Source organism: Phasianus colchicus, chromosome 5 (genome assembly GCF_987193195.1).
Source record: "Phasianus colchicus chromosome 5, bPhaCol1.hap1.1, whole genome shotgun sequence".
In the NCBI taxonomy this organism is placed as follows: domain Eukaryota; kingdom Metazoa; phylum Chordata; class Aves; order Galliformes; family Phasianidae; genus Phasianus; species Phasianus colchicus.
Genome location: NC_143440.1, coordinates 14,801,032 through 14,817,017, shown reverse-complemented (window position 1 = coordinate 14,817,017; position 15,986 = coordinate 14,801,032). Strand labels below are relative to the sequence as shown.

Genomic DNA, 15,986 nt, shown 5'->3' with positions numbered 1-15,986 from the left:
TTTGGTACAAAGCATCCAGGAAAGCTTTTACTTCTCTTTTTAAAAAATAAAAACTAGGTTTCTTTTAAAAAAAGACACATGGAAAGGAAGGAAAAAAAAAATCAATTATTTTCAATTGCTGTTTTTGTTCTGCCTTCCCACCCCACCCTCTTCCCTTCCCCCCTCTCCCCCCCTTTAATTTGGACCAATTTTCATTCTTTTCCATATATATTTAATAAAATAAATAAAGGATTTTCTTTGTTGTGTATTGCAGTGCCATTTTTTTTTTTAAACAAAGGCTTCATGGCTCAACATTGCAAGGTAATAACAAACAAAATGATTATACATTAAAATCCTCCCTCTCTTGAGACTCCCCTAGCCCTCCCCTCAAAACCACGAAATAGAATACAATTCAAGTAGTCTTTTTTTTTTTGTTTGTTTTAAATGTATGGATATATAAGACAAAGCAAGTACAGAACTGGTTAACAGAGTGTCCCCGTTTTATTAGCAAGTGAGAGTATATCATAGGGAGATGTAATTGATTCCCCCCTTTTTATGGTTCCTAGACAGATAATATATATTATTTTAAAAACCAACCTATTTTACAGCCCTCTGCCCACCTCTCCAACCCATCTGATCATTGAGTCCTGGGCCGCAAGCAAGAGACTTGCCTTTTCCCCGCCTGGGAACTTATCCCAGCCATCAGGCAGAAGGAGGCCACCACACTGATGGGGGTCACCAGGTTGACAAAGGCCACCGTGATGACAGAAGCCATCCATGTTGATGGAGACCACGTTGATGATGGCTGTCCGTGCTGATGGAGGTCATCCATCATCCTGACTGAGGCCATCACAGTGATGGAGGAAAGCATGTTGATGGAAGCCACCATGTTGACAGAGACCGCCCATCATGCTGACCACGGCCATCACATTGGTTGAGGCCACCATGCTGATGAAGGTCACCATGCTGACTGAGGCCATCGCGTTGGTGGAGGCTACTACGCCGGGGGGACGCTTGCCCCATGTGGGGAGGGTCCCCATCGTTCCCAAGGGTCATCCTCCACAGCCTTGGGCATGGGGCAAGGGGAGGAGGGCAGGGGGTTCCGCAAGAAGAACGCAAGGGGCAAGAGAAGGAAAAGGAGACAGAGGGACACGGGGCTGGCATTTCCGCACAGCAAGCAAGCCGTCAGGGTTGAGAGGATGGAGAAGCTGATCTTCACCAGGATCCAGGCAGAAGCAGGGCCTGGAGTTGTAACCGGCAATACCTTCGCCATTCAGAATAGTTTGTATCTAGAACAGTTCCCTTTTAGTCTAAATCGTTGTTTTTTTCTTAAAAAAAAAAGAAAAAAAAGAAAAAAAAGAAAAAAAAAAAAGAATGCGTGTAGATGTATTTCTGTGTGTGCGTGCATCTGTGTACATGAGTGACAGCCAACTAGCTCATATGGTCATGACCAAGCTATATTTCAGAAGAGAAAAGAAACACATTTATCACACTTTTCCTAAAACGAAAAGCTAAAATTTCAAGTTCAGTATTCGCTATCTTGTTCTTCCCTCCCCACCCTCCCTTGCTATTTCTGGGTTTTTTCCCTTCCAACTTACTTTAGCACCATAACACATTTTAAACATTACAATCCCTCTTCAGATACTACACAAAATGTCCCATAAAAATAGTGCTTTTTTGCCAAAAAAGTTATATAATATATTATATATATAAATCAACTAAATCCGTGGCAAATGTGCAATGCAGACGCCTCCTCCATTTAAAGTGAGCATCAGCCCACTTTTTTTTTTTTTTTCCCCTTTCCTTTTTCTTCTCTCTCTTTCTCTCTCTCTCCTCTTCCTCTCTTTCTCCCGTCAGCGATGGTTTCAAAAAGGTGCAAGTCGATTTGGAATCTTGTAATTAAGCACACACACAAAAAATGCAGATGGGACTCCTCGGAACTTCGTCTCAGTTACATTTTCTTTTTAAAGGTGCCAAAAAAAGTTATAAAAATAAGAAAAGTTACCAACGAAAAAGAAAGAAAAAAAAAAAAAAGTTGGATGGGAATGAGGCAAAAAAGTTACATCCCTCAACATCTCTCCCCATTTGTTTTTGCTTTTCACTTTATTGTCAAGAAAGACATGGAATGGACTCTTCTTCTTGAGAAAAATAAAATAAAATTTAAAAGAAAAGTTAACTTCATATCCTTTTTCCCTCTTGCTCGTTCTTTTGTCTTCTAGTGTTGGCACTGGGGATGTCACTCAGCGCCCGGCAGCAAAAAGTTCAAGTGCCCAACTGTCCCTTCGTAAGTACAAGGCTTGAAAAATACTGGGTGCGCGAGGGAAACGAAACAGGCCTGGGAAACGAAACAACCCTCCCCCCCACCCCAAAAGGAGGACGCTGCACACGGCCGCTGCCATCCCCTCCTTGCTTGTGTCAGTTGTTTGGTTGGGGCCGGAGCGGCGTGATGGTGCCTGCCGCCCCGCTCCTCGGCTTGGGGACGGAGGGGCTCAGGGGGGGCCGAGTCTCGCCAGTCTCTCCCCGGGAGATCACAAATCGAGCCGGCTGGTCACAGTTCATTCCTGGGGGCCGGTCGCTTCAGGGGATGCCCGCGGCGCTGGGGGCCGCTGGCTGGGCAAGGAGATGAGGGGACGATGCATCGCCCTGGCTTCCTCGGCTGCTTGCAGCCCCTCTGCCTGCCACCGGTACCGGCGGGCGCGCAGGATGCCAGGCACCTCCCTCTGCAGCCGCTGCGAGCTCTTCTTCTGCCACACGTTGTACTTGGAGTACTTGGCGTGAGATGGCTTCTGGAAGCTCTCCTGGGAAAAGGAGAACAACGCAGTGTCAACACAAGTGTCAACCCACAAGGTGGGTTACCTTCCCTGGGGTAACCTCTACCCATGGTTGCCCATGTTACAGGTTCTATTGGGTCCGCAGCACAAGGAGGATGTGGACAGAGGAGGGGCACAAGAATTATTAGCAAGCTGGAACACCTCTCCTATGAGGAAAGGTGGGGAGAATTGTGGTTGTTGAGCCTGGAAAAGGTTCCAGGGAGACCTTGCTACAACTGGAGAAAAACTTTTTACCAGGACTTATAGGGATTGGCCAAGGGGCAATGATTTTAAGCTGAAGGAAACTGCACATAAGGAGGAAGTTTTCCACAACAAGGTGGCAAGATATTGGGACAGGCTGTCCAGAGGAGCTGGGGGTGCCCGCTCTCTGAAGGCATTCAAGACCAGGCTGGATGGGCCTTTGGGGAATCTGATCTAAGAGTGGGATGTGTCCCTGCCCATGGCAGAGAGATGGACTAGATAATCACTAGGGGGCTCTTCCAACCCAAACTGTTCTATGAGTCAATGGTTAGAAGTTTGTTTTCTGCAATTTCTTTGACTCCTCAGCAGCTATAAACACTTCAAGGCTCTGCATGCTGCCTTGGCTGCATAAGCAGCAGATTGTAGAGCCAGCAGCAGTCCTCCCCTACTGATGGCCTCCCTTTTCTCCTCTTTCTTGCTTCAGGGAGCTAGCAGCCCGAGTGCAGCCCTACCTTGTTGAGGGCTGGGAGGCCCGCAAGGGAGGTGGCGGAGAGGTCACGCTCTGACTTGACGGACTTGGCACAGTAGGTTTCCAGCAGAGCCAGGTCGCAGCTCCGAAAGCAGCACTCCTCCACGATACCACGGTTGATCCTCCTGTTATTTCGTCCCACTGGTCTACCTGTAAGGGTAGAGGCCTGAGCATTAGCTATCAACGTAGACCATAGCTTCGTCACCCATTACCTGTTGCCTTGACGGCATCTCTCCTGCAGAGATCACAGACTGCTGGGTCCCAAGCTGGCACCTCCACAGCCTCATGATCACTGTATTTCAAAACTAGCAGCACCTCTCCCAAAACACTCATCTTCTTCAACATATGCCCACAAAAAGCCTGAGTTTCCCATGATGACCTTCCTAGACAAACACTCTCAATGCTGACAGGGGTCCCGGTGTGCACACAACAGTAATTAAAGGCACTTTCTATTGCTGTAATTTATTCTCTTCCTATTGCTCCTTAGCAAGCCCAGCGCGGACGGCAGTCCGGATGCAGACGCCGCACCGATTACCACAAATGTCTGCGATGTTGATCCTGGCAAGAGAGTTTTATTAGAAAGAAGCAGCGCGGCGCTGTGGCTGCCAACCTCCCTCTGCCGTGTTGACGCTTGGGCAGGTGAAGCGAACCAACACGGCTAAATTTTACCAGATGGGACAGCTCGTAGACAGCTGCAGAAAGAATACAGGCCCATGACGGCATGCCAAGAATAGCTATTAAACTTAATCTTTTAATAAGGGCTCCTCTCCCGTTTCTTCCTGCTGAAGGATGCAAAAAACAGTGTCCAGTGCAGCAACAACCAAGCGCATCTCATTTCAGTACTTAAGTACAGATAAAACACTCCAGAAGGCTGGCTCAATCACCTTCATTTTGTTCCTTCCCCTCTTGAAAGAAAATCAATGGGCACTGCGGGCAAAACAAATGTTCTTGGGAAAAGCAACTTCCAAAATGTATAATGGTCCCAAACTAGACAGTTTTCTCTGGGCCTTTATACACAGTGCCAAGGCAAGGTGCTGAAGTGGAAGGGACCAGTGCCTACACTGGAGCAGAGGCCAGGATCAGAAGGGTTGCAAAAGAGACCCAGTACCACAGCCCAGCTGGGGGAATGCTGCTTTGGCCCCGTGTACAACCATGATCCCTCCATGTGCTTCAGATGAAGGCACTCAAGATTTTAAGGCTTTGGCTTGCGAGGTGTTGACTGATTTCCTCATGGGGAACTCCATCTGGATGGCCACCCAAAGTGCCCTAGGACAAGATGCAAAGCCAAAACATTTTATGCATGTGCAATGCAGCCTGGTGCATGCAATGCAGCTCCATGTTTGCAGTGCAGGCATGCATGTGCAGTGCAGCCCTATGTGTGTAACACCAGCATGCAAAACACACGGTGACCTACCTCAACACACACTTTGCAAAAGCAAAGCCCCTGGCAGCACAGCACCTGCTATCTGTCAAACTCAGCCCTCACTTCATTTGCAGTGAGCCCTCTGCTTTGCTCTGGAGCATCACCACCGTGCACTGAGGTCATGAGAGCAAACACAGCATCGGGTGCATCACGATAAAGCAACTGACTCATACCATGCAGCCCACCCTTGGCAGTCATTTAAATGCTTGATTTTCCACATTCTTCCCCATTCCACTTCTCATGTTGGCAATTACCTCTCCTTTTCCTTTTTTTTTTTAGTCTTTATTTTTACTTCTTCTCTGGAAAACTTTCAGATGCAACCTTTAGCCAGCTACATAGGAAGGTGAGAAGGATGGTTCCATCTTAACAAAGGCTTGGTGATAGGAGCACTGCTGGGAGCTTATTCTTCTATCCTTACAATGCCCACTGCCAACAAGCATACTGGGTTGAGCCCTCCCTTGCAACGCAGGAGGGTGAGCTGGGTGTCTACTGCCATACAAGTGACTCCAAGGCAGGCAATCTGGGTGGCAATGTCTAGCAGAGAGGGGGGAAGGTGAGACAACCTGAGGTCTTCTTCACATATGTATACCCACAGTAGATATCACTGCAGGGGAGTTGGACTAGATGACCCTTGAGGGTCCCTTCCAACTCAGACAATTCTATGATTCTATATGTATGCTGTATGTATATAATAGATATGCATCAAAACAGATACAACCACCCGACACGAAGGGCACTGCTTGGGTGAACCAGCCCTGGGCTATAGCACCCCTTGTTTTGCCCACCCATGGGCAGGTCTCTTTCCCTCCAGCACTGCCCTTGCTCTGTTGCATAAAGTCCTACATGCCATTCCCCTTGCTGGCACTGCTGCCAGCATCCCTGCAAGGGCCTGGGGGGGCACATCTCCCATTACATAATAGTCCATACCCATCGGAGCCAAATGCCAACCCCATCCTCTATGGGAACGCTGCTGCAGAGGAAAAAACAGGCCAACATAACAAACAGGGATTTAGCATCAGAAAGCACCTGGAGATAATAACCCAGGGGAAAAGATGCCAGGACATTTCTAGTTAACAGTGATATTGCTGCTGACCTGGATTGGGGAAAGGGTTTTGTTCCGCAGCACAATTTACGCACGGACTAAAGGTTGAATTCCTTGGCTTTCATCCACCAGCAGCATCTCGCTTGAACATCACTGCCAAAGCCAGAACATGGTAAAGCAGGGGGTGAAGCATATCTCCTCCTCCGCTCCCCATCCACTTCCCATTTCTGCAATTACTGCCTTCCCCTAAGGCATCGTGCTTCCTCCTGGCCTTCCCAGGGGGCTTGGGAAGCAGATGTACTCCTTGAAAAACTGTGCTCCACTAAAAACCTCTGCCTGCTGGTGTCCTTTGGCATCACGCTGTCCTGATGGATGCACCGAGCATCCTGGTGGGAACTGGTGAGCGCTCCAATAGGGGCGTTCAAGCATCCTGACAGGACTTGCTGAGCATCTCGGCAGTGCTCCTGGGACACCCCAGGGGTGGGGGCACCCAGTGGGCTGGGAGGGTCCCTTCCCTGAATCGTGGCACTGAGGCATGTCCCCACCTTCGGCTCCCCTCTCCTCCGGTCCATCAGGCGGCAAGCCGAGTGGAAGGGGACTTTGGGTGCAAACAGTCCCCACACCCCTGGCGCAGGAATGTCGGGAGCAACAAGGGGGCCTTTGTGCAGTGCCGTCCCCGTCCCAGTGCCCCCAGCCTGGCCCTCCCCTAGCCCCGGCACTGCGCTTTCCCCCCTGCTTTTTCCTAGTATTATTCGCAGGAGCGGCGGCACGCAAGAATGTGCCCCGTCAGCACAAGCGGCCGCAAAGAGCTAAATTCTTATCAGCTGTTGGAAAGGAGGAAACAGGAGCTGTTGTTTACAGAGAAGTCGGACGCCTCTCCCCCCGCAGCCCCTTCTCCCTTCCCTGCCGATGGTGCATGACAACAAATTTGCCGCCGGGACTTCCTCTTGCCCTTTCTTTTTTTTTTCTATTTCTTTTTTTCCATGCTCAGCATCCATCCCCATGGCTGTGCCATAGGACGGCATCACCTTGCCGGCACCTGCAAGCCTTTGAGTCATCCATGGGAATTGCTGCAGAAAAGGGAGAGCAACGCAGTGCCTGCAGCTGAGGGCTCCAGCCTCCTTGGAGCTGTTCTTTTGCAGCCCCAGTGCTTGGTGGCATCACTGCCATGGGTCTCAAGTGCAACCGGGGATGTGGCAAGGGCATGCCGTGAGAACAGTGGCACTCATCTCCAAGGGTGTGCCATGCAAAGTGTTGTCTCTTTCACAAACAAGTCACGTATAACAGCTGCCTCAAGATTTAAAGGAGATCTAAGTAGTAAAAGCCCTACAGTGGAATGCCAGTGGTGCTGAAACACCTCCATTATGGGATTTGGTAGGCATCTTCAATGTCCTGAGCCCCAAGCATCAGTCCATATGCTATTTCCAAAGGCACCTGGTAGCTGGGTTCATGCTCTGTGCCAATGGACAGACAGGCATCTCTATCATAAGGGTGCACCCTCCTCAGTCTACGCTGTATATTTCCCCACCCTGGAACACCAGGGGTATGAAACACTGCAGACACACTGCATCCAGATGCAAACTGCTGCATCTTGGAATAGGGAATAGCTACACCTTAGCTTAAATTACTGCAGCAGCAGAAAACCAGTGGCAGGTTTTCATGCCATTTCCATTTTTTCTCAGGATTACTAGGCAGCTGCTTGAAGCAAGCCCTTTCCAGCTTGCAGAGCCACCTGTACTTGTGAGACAAGACCATCAAAGTCATCTACCTCATGTATGAAACACACTGTTGGCACAGCTTTGTCCTCAGGTTGCACTTCTCATGCCAACAGCAGATAGACAATTGGTCAGGACAATCCCAGCCTCAGTTTTAAAGACATAAACCAGGACTGTGAAATATAAACATGCCCTATAGAGTCTGTGCAGTGGGAATAACATTTGCCATGAGAGGTCAGGAGTGAAGATTGACATGGGCAGAAGAATTAATGTCTTCACTGCACCAACTGATGAAGCTAGGGGGAAGAAAGAGGTGAACACGGAATAGAACCAGTGACAAATGTACATTCACTGTAGCCTTAACGGACGGAAAGATGAAGAGATGAAATATGGGACTGGTGGGGTTTCCTTCATCCCCCAGTAGTAGAACTCTCCAGAAACATTCAACAAGAAGGAAAGAGACAGGTGAAAAAAGAAGAGCAAGAATCCCCTTGTGAGCACCAAACTGGTCACTTGGCACAAAGCTACGTTTCTGCCTTCAAAAGTGTTTTTATTTTGGACTGAGAGGATGGGTTATTCGAGGTGAAAGGAGGTCAGTTTGTCTGTAAAACAAAAGCCCCATTCCCTTTCATCCCCAGAGAGGGGGAGGAAAGGATAAGCAAGGGGAGGGAGGTGGATGCTCCTCTATAGAGAGAGGAAGAGGTATGAGAGTGAGATGGGAGCTTGCCACGGATATGGAAGGCAAAACCCAGTCCCCTCATCCCGGTGTGGCTCAGTGGTAGGAGAAAAGGGGGAGATGAGGAGAGGAAGGGCAGTTATGGTGCAAACCCCTAGCTAGGCTCAGAGAGAAAGGTGTTCCCAAAAACATTACATCACCAGAACAAAGCCATCACCTGCAGGGCCTGGCTAGAAGGAAAGCCACCTGCAATGCCACCACACCTGTGAAGTAACACAGGCTGAAGACTGATGGTAGCTGGACCATACAGCCTGTCCCTGCACAGCTGATGGATGAAGTAACCCTCAGCCAACTGCAGCCCAGCTTGGCTGGGTATTGGGTTGTAGTGGAAATGCAAAGTCATGCCTTGAACCAGTGATTGAGCACCTGGTGGGAAGGCAGGGCCAATCCAGGGGAGCTCAGGTGCATGCAATGCACCCTAATCCCAAACCTCATTTAAGGGTTGGAGTGGAGGTAAAGGGATCTTGCTGAAGGTCCCTGCCTGCCTGCGGCTCTCTGAAGGTAAGCAGATTCTTTCTTTTATTTCAGTGCTTATGGCTGTTGCATTTGAGCAAGTTCTCACTTGCTGTAGCCTGGGACCTTGCTATTCTGCTATCATTGCTGCACTTTCCATCGCGTTGCAAGGGTCTTCTCCAAAGCTTGCAGCATCTCACTTCCCCCAAATGCTAGATTGGGAATAGAGGGAGGGTGGCTCTCAAGATTGCTATATAAGAAACAGCTCACTACATTAGTCAAGAGTGTATCGTTATAATGTAAGTTTCCCCAAAGTAGAGGTAAGGATGCCAGGTGCAGCTGCTACCTGTGCTGTTTTCCCTACTGCTATGCCTTGTGTATTTCCTGTAGTATATTACAGAGTTCAGTCAACAGTGGGTTGCAGGACACGGGCTCTTGCCTCTCCTATGCAAGGAGAATACTATAATGCCACCAGAAGGCATCACAACTAAGGCACCCTCATCTGTATTACCAAACATCCATCACCTTACTCCTCCTCGTCTACTAGTTGAGCTCTTGTGCTGCTAACATGTATGGTCCAAACCTCAAAAACACTCAAGAAAAGCATGCTCCAGGCAGCACCCCCAAAGACCCCTGCACTCTGTGGACAACAGCAACACTGCAGTTTTTTGGCACTGGCTATGCTGTTTAGAAGATCAGACATCAGTGTCATTAGCAAGTCATCTGGAGAGGTGGGAGCAGCTCAGAACCAGTGGATATATCCAAGCAGAGCCTGTCTGAGTTTAAAACAAGCCAGAATCCCAGCTCAGCAGAAATCCTCATTATTTTGAAGACTTCCCCATATCAACAGTGAACCAACCACTTATCATTACTGCCCAGCTATATCTGAGCATGGAACACAGGACCCAGCTTCCCCATTGGACCATCCCTCAGCTCATTATTCATCTTGCTCCTTTTCTCACCATGCACAACACCACCTTTAAAAAGCACTGGGGTGGAGAACCCATCCTTCCCATCCCAGCTCCACAGCATAGCATGAGGTAGGTACTGAGCATCATGTAAGCACGTGGCACTTACTGAAGTAGAAGCCCCTGTCCCCGCAGACAAACTGCAGCGTGTCCACCAGCTCCCCACCACAGAGGGTCTCTGCCGTGCCATACGCCGCAGCTGAATCCAATGCATAGGCCAGGAAGGCCAGCAGTAGCAGCAGCATCTGCCTGGCTGCACACATCCTCTGCACCTGGGGAAAGAAGCAGGGTGTTAGATGGAAGACTGGCATGTCCTACCTGAGCACGTGCTTCCCCAAAGCCAAAATGAATGAACTTTGTCTGTTTTTGGAGAAAGCTGGCTTTCACTGGGAAAATAGTGGCCTTCTCCCCATGCACCCCAGGCAATCGAGGGGCTGATTGCACAAGCTATGTTTGCTGGTGAGGACTGGAACCAGAAAGACACACCATAGAAGCAGAACGGTTCTTGGGGATATCAGCACGACGATGCTACTACAGCACTGCATGATGCAACATCCGCATTCTGTCCCTCAGTGATGAGCATCACTGCATTAATACAGCCAAATAACCGAGGTGGCCAAGAGGACAGCAAAAAATTAAGAGGGGAATTGTGTCAAAACTGCATTCACCCATACTGGCTGCTAAAACTCAAGCAGAGCATCCCCTCTCCCCACTGATGCTCAGCCAAGGCACTGGGTTTCACCTCCCATTTTCATCACCATAGCATCGGAGCAACTCGAGAATAATATCAGTTAATGAATATTACCTCACCCCCATGGGATGCTCAGAGATGGAGCCGAAGCCCAGGATAGATTAAATGACTCACCCAAGGTCACAGGGGAAGTCTGCAGCACAGCCAGGAAATTAGCCCAGCTCCCCCAGGGCCCTGCTGTGGCCCTGCCAGCAATAAAGCCACCCTTGCCACCAACCATTATGTGCACAGAGCTCCAGTAGTGTCAGAAAGAAGCCATGATCCCAAGTCATAAGCTCTCCAAAGTAGTGGAGATGGTTGTCACAGCACCACCTGCACTGCTTGAGTCACGGCAGCATCAGCAACGTAATCCCCTCACAAAAAGCCAGTGATTATCCTATGCTGGTTTTGTTCTTTTTCTTTCTCTTTTTTTTCCTGTATTTTTCATGTGCACGTGATGCCCAAACTGCTTTCTGCCCCCCAGCTAGGCACTGCAGGCACATGCCTCCAGCACCTCATCTCCTCCCCCCCTCCAACAATGCCCCTGCTATGGCAAGGATCCATTGGGGTGCATCATCTGCAGCAGGACTGCTTTGGCCCCAGCACCCCCTAGCTCAATCTTTTGTCAGCAGGGTGATATCTGATGCCAGGGAGACCTGATATGTTCTACTCCTTTGCAAAACACCAACTACTGCAAAACTTGTGCTGCAGGTGCAAGCCTTGCCTGCCTCCAGCTCTTACTGGTTGTCCAAGCCTTAAATACCAATCAGGAAGTCTCCCTCTTGCTATCTATGTGGGATGAAGCCATGAGGATAGCGATGGTCCCGATGCTGACACCACACTGAAGGAGACCCAGCATAAGCTCTTCCTTCTCAATTCAACTATTGGGTGCTCGGTGCTGTGCCTCCACAGCCCCCTTGGGGCAGGAGTATGAAGCCCTCTGAGCCTTGCATGTGCATACATGTTCCATCACTACGGCCTAAGCTCTGTCCAGCATCAGGAGTCAAAGCTGTTTGAGCTTTCATATTTATTGCAAAGGCTCTCTCGTGCAATGGGTAACAGAAACAATGTGGTGTTGGTGTTTTCCTGAAGGATAAGGTCCCCACAACACTAGAAGAGATGTTACATCCATCTAAGTTTCATCATTGCAAAATGCAGCTGAATCACTTGTACTGACTGCCATCCCTCAGTAGGTGCACAGAAGGTGGTCATGCATCGCCGCACACAGTTTCAACCAGGATAGCAAACAAGGAGGCTCCTGCTTCTCCCCTTGTCTTGTGGCACATATGGGACCAGAAAACTGCCATGGACATGCAGTGATGTGGCCACCCTGCACAGTGCTCTTTGTGTTTGGGGAAGCCTGAGCACCTCTCTGCAGCCCTGTGACAGACAGGTCACGCTGGTGGTGGCACAACTATGGAGAGTCCCCTTGGAGCAGCACCAGTGTGATGGGAGTAGCCCAAAGCAAGCGTGCAGCAGAGGAAGGCTCAGGCATCCTTCGCATCCAGGCTTGTGCTGAGCCAACTGAACCACGGTGCCTCTCTCTTGGGCAACATCTCCCAAAAAATGGATACTGAACCTCCTGTCTGACCTAATTCCTTCTTCAGTCTGGCCTTCGTTACAATTTAATATGAACAGAACAACGTAGGAGGGAATTGACAGATGGCCCAGTCTGCAAAATTTGGATTTGGACAGCAAAAATAAAAATAAAGAATCTTGCTCTTTGTGGAGCATCTAAAATGGCAAAAAGTTTTCAGTCCAACCCCAACTTGCTTGCAGGGTGGGGGGAAAAGCAACTTTTTGCATCTCATCCTCCACTGCCCTTCCAAAAAAGCAGGCAGATTGGACATCCTTCTACCGCAGAAGATGCCCAACGCTTGTGCATGAAGCAACGCCCGCAGTCACAGCATCTCTATCCCAGCATGCAGCTGGAGACATAGCATCCCTTGCATACTGAAATGTGTGCACAGGGCCATAAGGTTTTGCCTACAGATATGAGATGGAGTGCATTGCCGCTGTGAGTGAAGAGGGGACATGATGCAGCGCGCAGATGTCCCACAGGGAGCAGGGCACTGACCTTGATTGGGGCACAGCTCTCTGAGGTAAAGAAGTGGATGCACACCTACTATCACCACGTCACACCAGGGACCCCCATCTCTGCCTACGGGCATGGTGATGCCCTCAAGAGCCAAAGAGCAAAGGCCAGCACAGAGAGAAAGGTGCCTTGCCAGCCAGAAAGCAGCTGGGGTGGAGGAGCTGCCCATGGTACCCAAGGGACAGGAGTCCATTTGCTGTGCCTCGGTCTGGAGCATCCCACATCCCTCTTGCTGTCTCAGCCATGTGCACCTGGCGTTTCCCAAATCCTTATCCTGGAGGCTCCAGACTGCAAAAGCTTCTTTCTAAAGGAGAAAGGGTGTAAACCCAGCTCGAAGGAAGCAAAACTTTTGACCGCTGAGGCAAATAAAACTCACCCTAGCTGAAGAGTTCTGCTGCTCAGCTCTAATCACTGGGGTTGAAAAAATAAAAAAAAAAAAACCACACAACTCACCATTCTTGGCACCTGGCTCGTATGACACTTATATGGCTGAGGTTGGCAATGCCGCCTCTATTTTTAGCCCTTGCTTTTTTGTCTTCACGACTTGTCCCCATCAGCAGCCCCGTGCCAGGGGTCACCTTTCCATGCCTGCGCCCCATAGCCAGCGCTGCCAGAGCTGCGGAAAAATCAGGCTCCGAAAGGTGAATGGGGTATTCAGTACCATTTACTCACCCCACTGGGGAGTATTGCACAAATTTTGGTAGGCGGCCCAGAAACGTTTGATTTATGGCATGAAAAAAAGGAAATGCAATCTTGCTTAACTCTTCTATAGACAGCTGGCAGGACCCAGGGAAGGGATTTAAGTCCATTTTAGTAGCCTCACTTAACTTCTTTCTCTATTGTTCCTCTCTCCTTTCTGCCTCCACGTCGAAAACCTGGAGCGTATCAGGGAAAGTTAACAGCAAGTTAAGCTGTTAAATCAGAAATTGTGGTGACTGGAGTTTACTGGCAACTGATATTCCCACAACACGTTGAACTTGCTTTATGTCTTGGCACAGACAGCTTAACCCTTTCGGAGCCACACTGTGGCCCCCACACAGATTTCTTCCCCCATCCCTCCTGATCCCCTCATTCTGCATCTCCCTGCCCCGACAGCCCCAGCAGCCTCAAAAAGCAGAGCCAAGCCGGAGAGGAGCGGGAGGTCAGCCCCAGGACATGGGCGGGATAGGGTGGGCCACTTCCAGCGCTCGTATGTGATTCTGGATCCGCACCAGCGCCTCGGTCCCTCTAAAAATAAGACCTCACCTGCTGTGTTTGCTTTATTTAAAACAAGAAAAGATGTACAGAAGTGCTTTTCCTTGCGAGGCCAGCTCCAAAGCTTATAGAAATCAATGGAAAGCCACGCACCGACACCTCTGAGCCTCTCGGTCAAAGCAGCAGCCCGCGGGCAGGCTGCAAAAAGGATCACCTGTCAGAAAGGGCCCCGGGACACACACGCAGCCGCCTTCGGGCTCTCCAATTTCATGCGGCGGTGGGAGGGGACCCGCGGTGTCAAATCTTTTATCCCTTAATGAATTTTCACAGGAGCCGGGATAGCCCCTTTGAAAGGCTGAGTGAACTTGTGTGGGTGTCGACACCGCCAAGCGAGATTTACAGCTCTGACCCATTCACCCCCACCGAAATTGTCAAGTTGGGTCCAAAACAGTTCAGCAGAGCTCAAATCAGAAGTGTCAGTCAGTTTTATTCCTCCAGATGTCCTTAGCACAAAGTCACCCCTACAAAACCCATGACCCAGGCTCCTCAGCTCTGCTGTAAATCACGCCAGGAGGAGGAGGAACCAACCCAACGCGCTGAGCCCTGCGGAGCGAAAGAAGAAACCGCACACGCACACCCGCACACGCAACCTGACAACAAATAAAAACAAAGAAAGCCAGGCCTGGGCCTCCCAAGCTCAGCCCGGCATCGGGAAGACATTGCGGGTTTCCCATGGGAGGGTGGAAGGCAGCGGTGCTCTCCAGGTGCTCGCCCCGACCTGACTGTCACAGCGCACCGTGGCCACATCTGCTGGTACAGTTGTGCGGAATCTCTGTTTCCTCATGTGCCCCAATTCCCCACTGCTCAACGGAGTGCTAAAACCCTTCCAAGTTGCTCTCTTAAAACAATTACTGTAGGGAAAAGCAATTGGGAGGGAAGAAAAAAAAATAATAAAAAAAATCACACGAAGTCGAGGGCTCCATGCCAACCATTAACTCTCACTCCATTTTGGCTTCGCTCTCTTGTTTTTCCTCTCCGTATTTTTATCCCTCCGAGACCGAACGCGCCGCGCTGTTTTTCGGAAGAGTTTAACGATCCCCCCCGCTCTCGGAGCCGCGGAACGGCCCGTCCCTTCCCCGCGCCGCGCCGCCCCGTCTCCCCGGTTCCAAAATCGCGCCGCGCAGCACCGGGGGGCCGCGCAGCGCCGCGACCTCGCATAGCCCCGGCCCCGCGGCCAGCCCGGCCCACGCACGATCGCGGCTGCCCGCACACGCGCGCTGCTGCCGGCCGCCCCCCACGCGGGACCGCCCCGCGCCGCCCCCCGCGCGCAAAGGGGCGCGCAAAGGACGCGCAGCGCTCCCGCCGCCATCGTCCCCCCGCCAGGTGCGCGGCGTCCGCGGGCCCGCGTTCAAAACAACCGAAGCGTCGGCGAGGACGCGGGCAGGGGCACCCCCGGGGCCGCCCCGCACCCCCGCGGCGCGGCTCGCGAGTCGGCGGCGGGCAGCGCGGCGCGGGCCGGCTCTCGGGGTCCCTCTAGCGACACGCGTGGGGACGGCGGAGCCGGCGCGGCTCGGATCGGCTCGGCATGGCACGGCACCGGCATCGCGGCACCGGCACCGCGCGGCGCTGCCCGGTTCGGCGCGGCGCTGCCCGGCGCGGCTCGGCGCGGCTCGGCGCGGCGCTTACCTTGGCGCTGCCGCTGCCGCTCTCAACTTCTGTCGGCGGCGGGCCGGGGAGGAAGGCAGGCTGCCGGCAGCGCTCATCCGTGTGTGCCCCGGCGCTTGCCATGCTGCTGTCCGGCCCTGGCAGCGATCGCGGCTCTGGCTCTCCTTCCCCGCGCCCTGGCTCGCTCTCCTCGCTTTGCCTTTTGGTATGTCAAGTCCCTGCTTGATTTGGTCTGGAGGATGTTATTTTGTTACGATCAGGTATTTTGTTATTCTAGAGAGCAGACGAGCGCTTTCCTTTTCTTTCTCCTTTTTTTTCTTTTTCCTTTCTTTCTCCTTTTCTTTCTCTTTTTATCCCTCCTTTTTTTTTTTTTTTCCCTTTTTCTTTTCTTTTTTTTTCTCTCTCCCTCTCTCTCTTTTTTTTTTTCTCTCTCCTGGTTTAACCCC

At 51.0% G+C, this 15,986-nt stretch overlaps 1 protein-coding gene across 1 annotated transcript; it reads right to left on the bottom strand.

Moving 5' to 3' along the window:
- Positions 1 to 8: 8 nt before the first annotated feature.
- On the bottom strand, positions 9 to 15,945 carry IGF2 (insulin like growth factor 2). Its single transcript, XM_031613948.2, has 4 exons — positions 15,562 to 15,945; positions 9,966 to 10,128; positions 3,503 to 3,669; positions 9 to 2,777 (listed from the first exon to the last, which is right to left on the bottom strand). Exons 1-4 carry the CDS (start codon positions 15,661 to 15,663, stop codon positions 2,535 to 2,537), a joined length of 675 nt encoding a protein of 224 aa, XP_031469808.1. The 5' UTR covers positions 15,664 to 15,945; the 3' UTR covers positions 9 to 2,534.
- Positions 15,946 to 15,986: the final 41 nt, after the last annotated feature.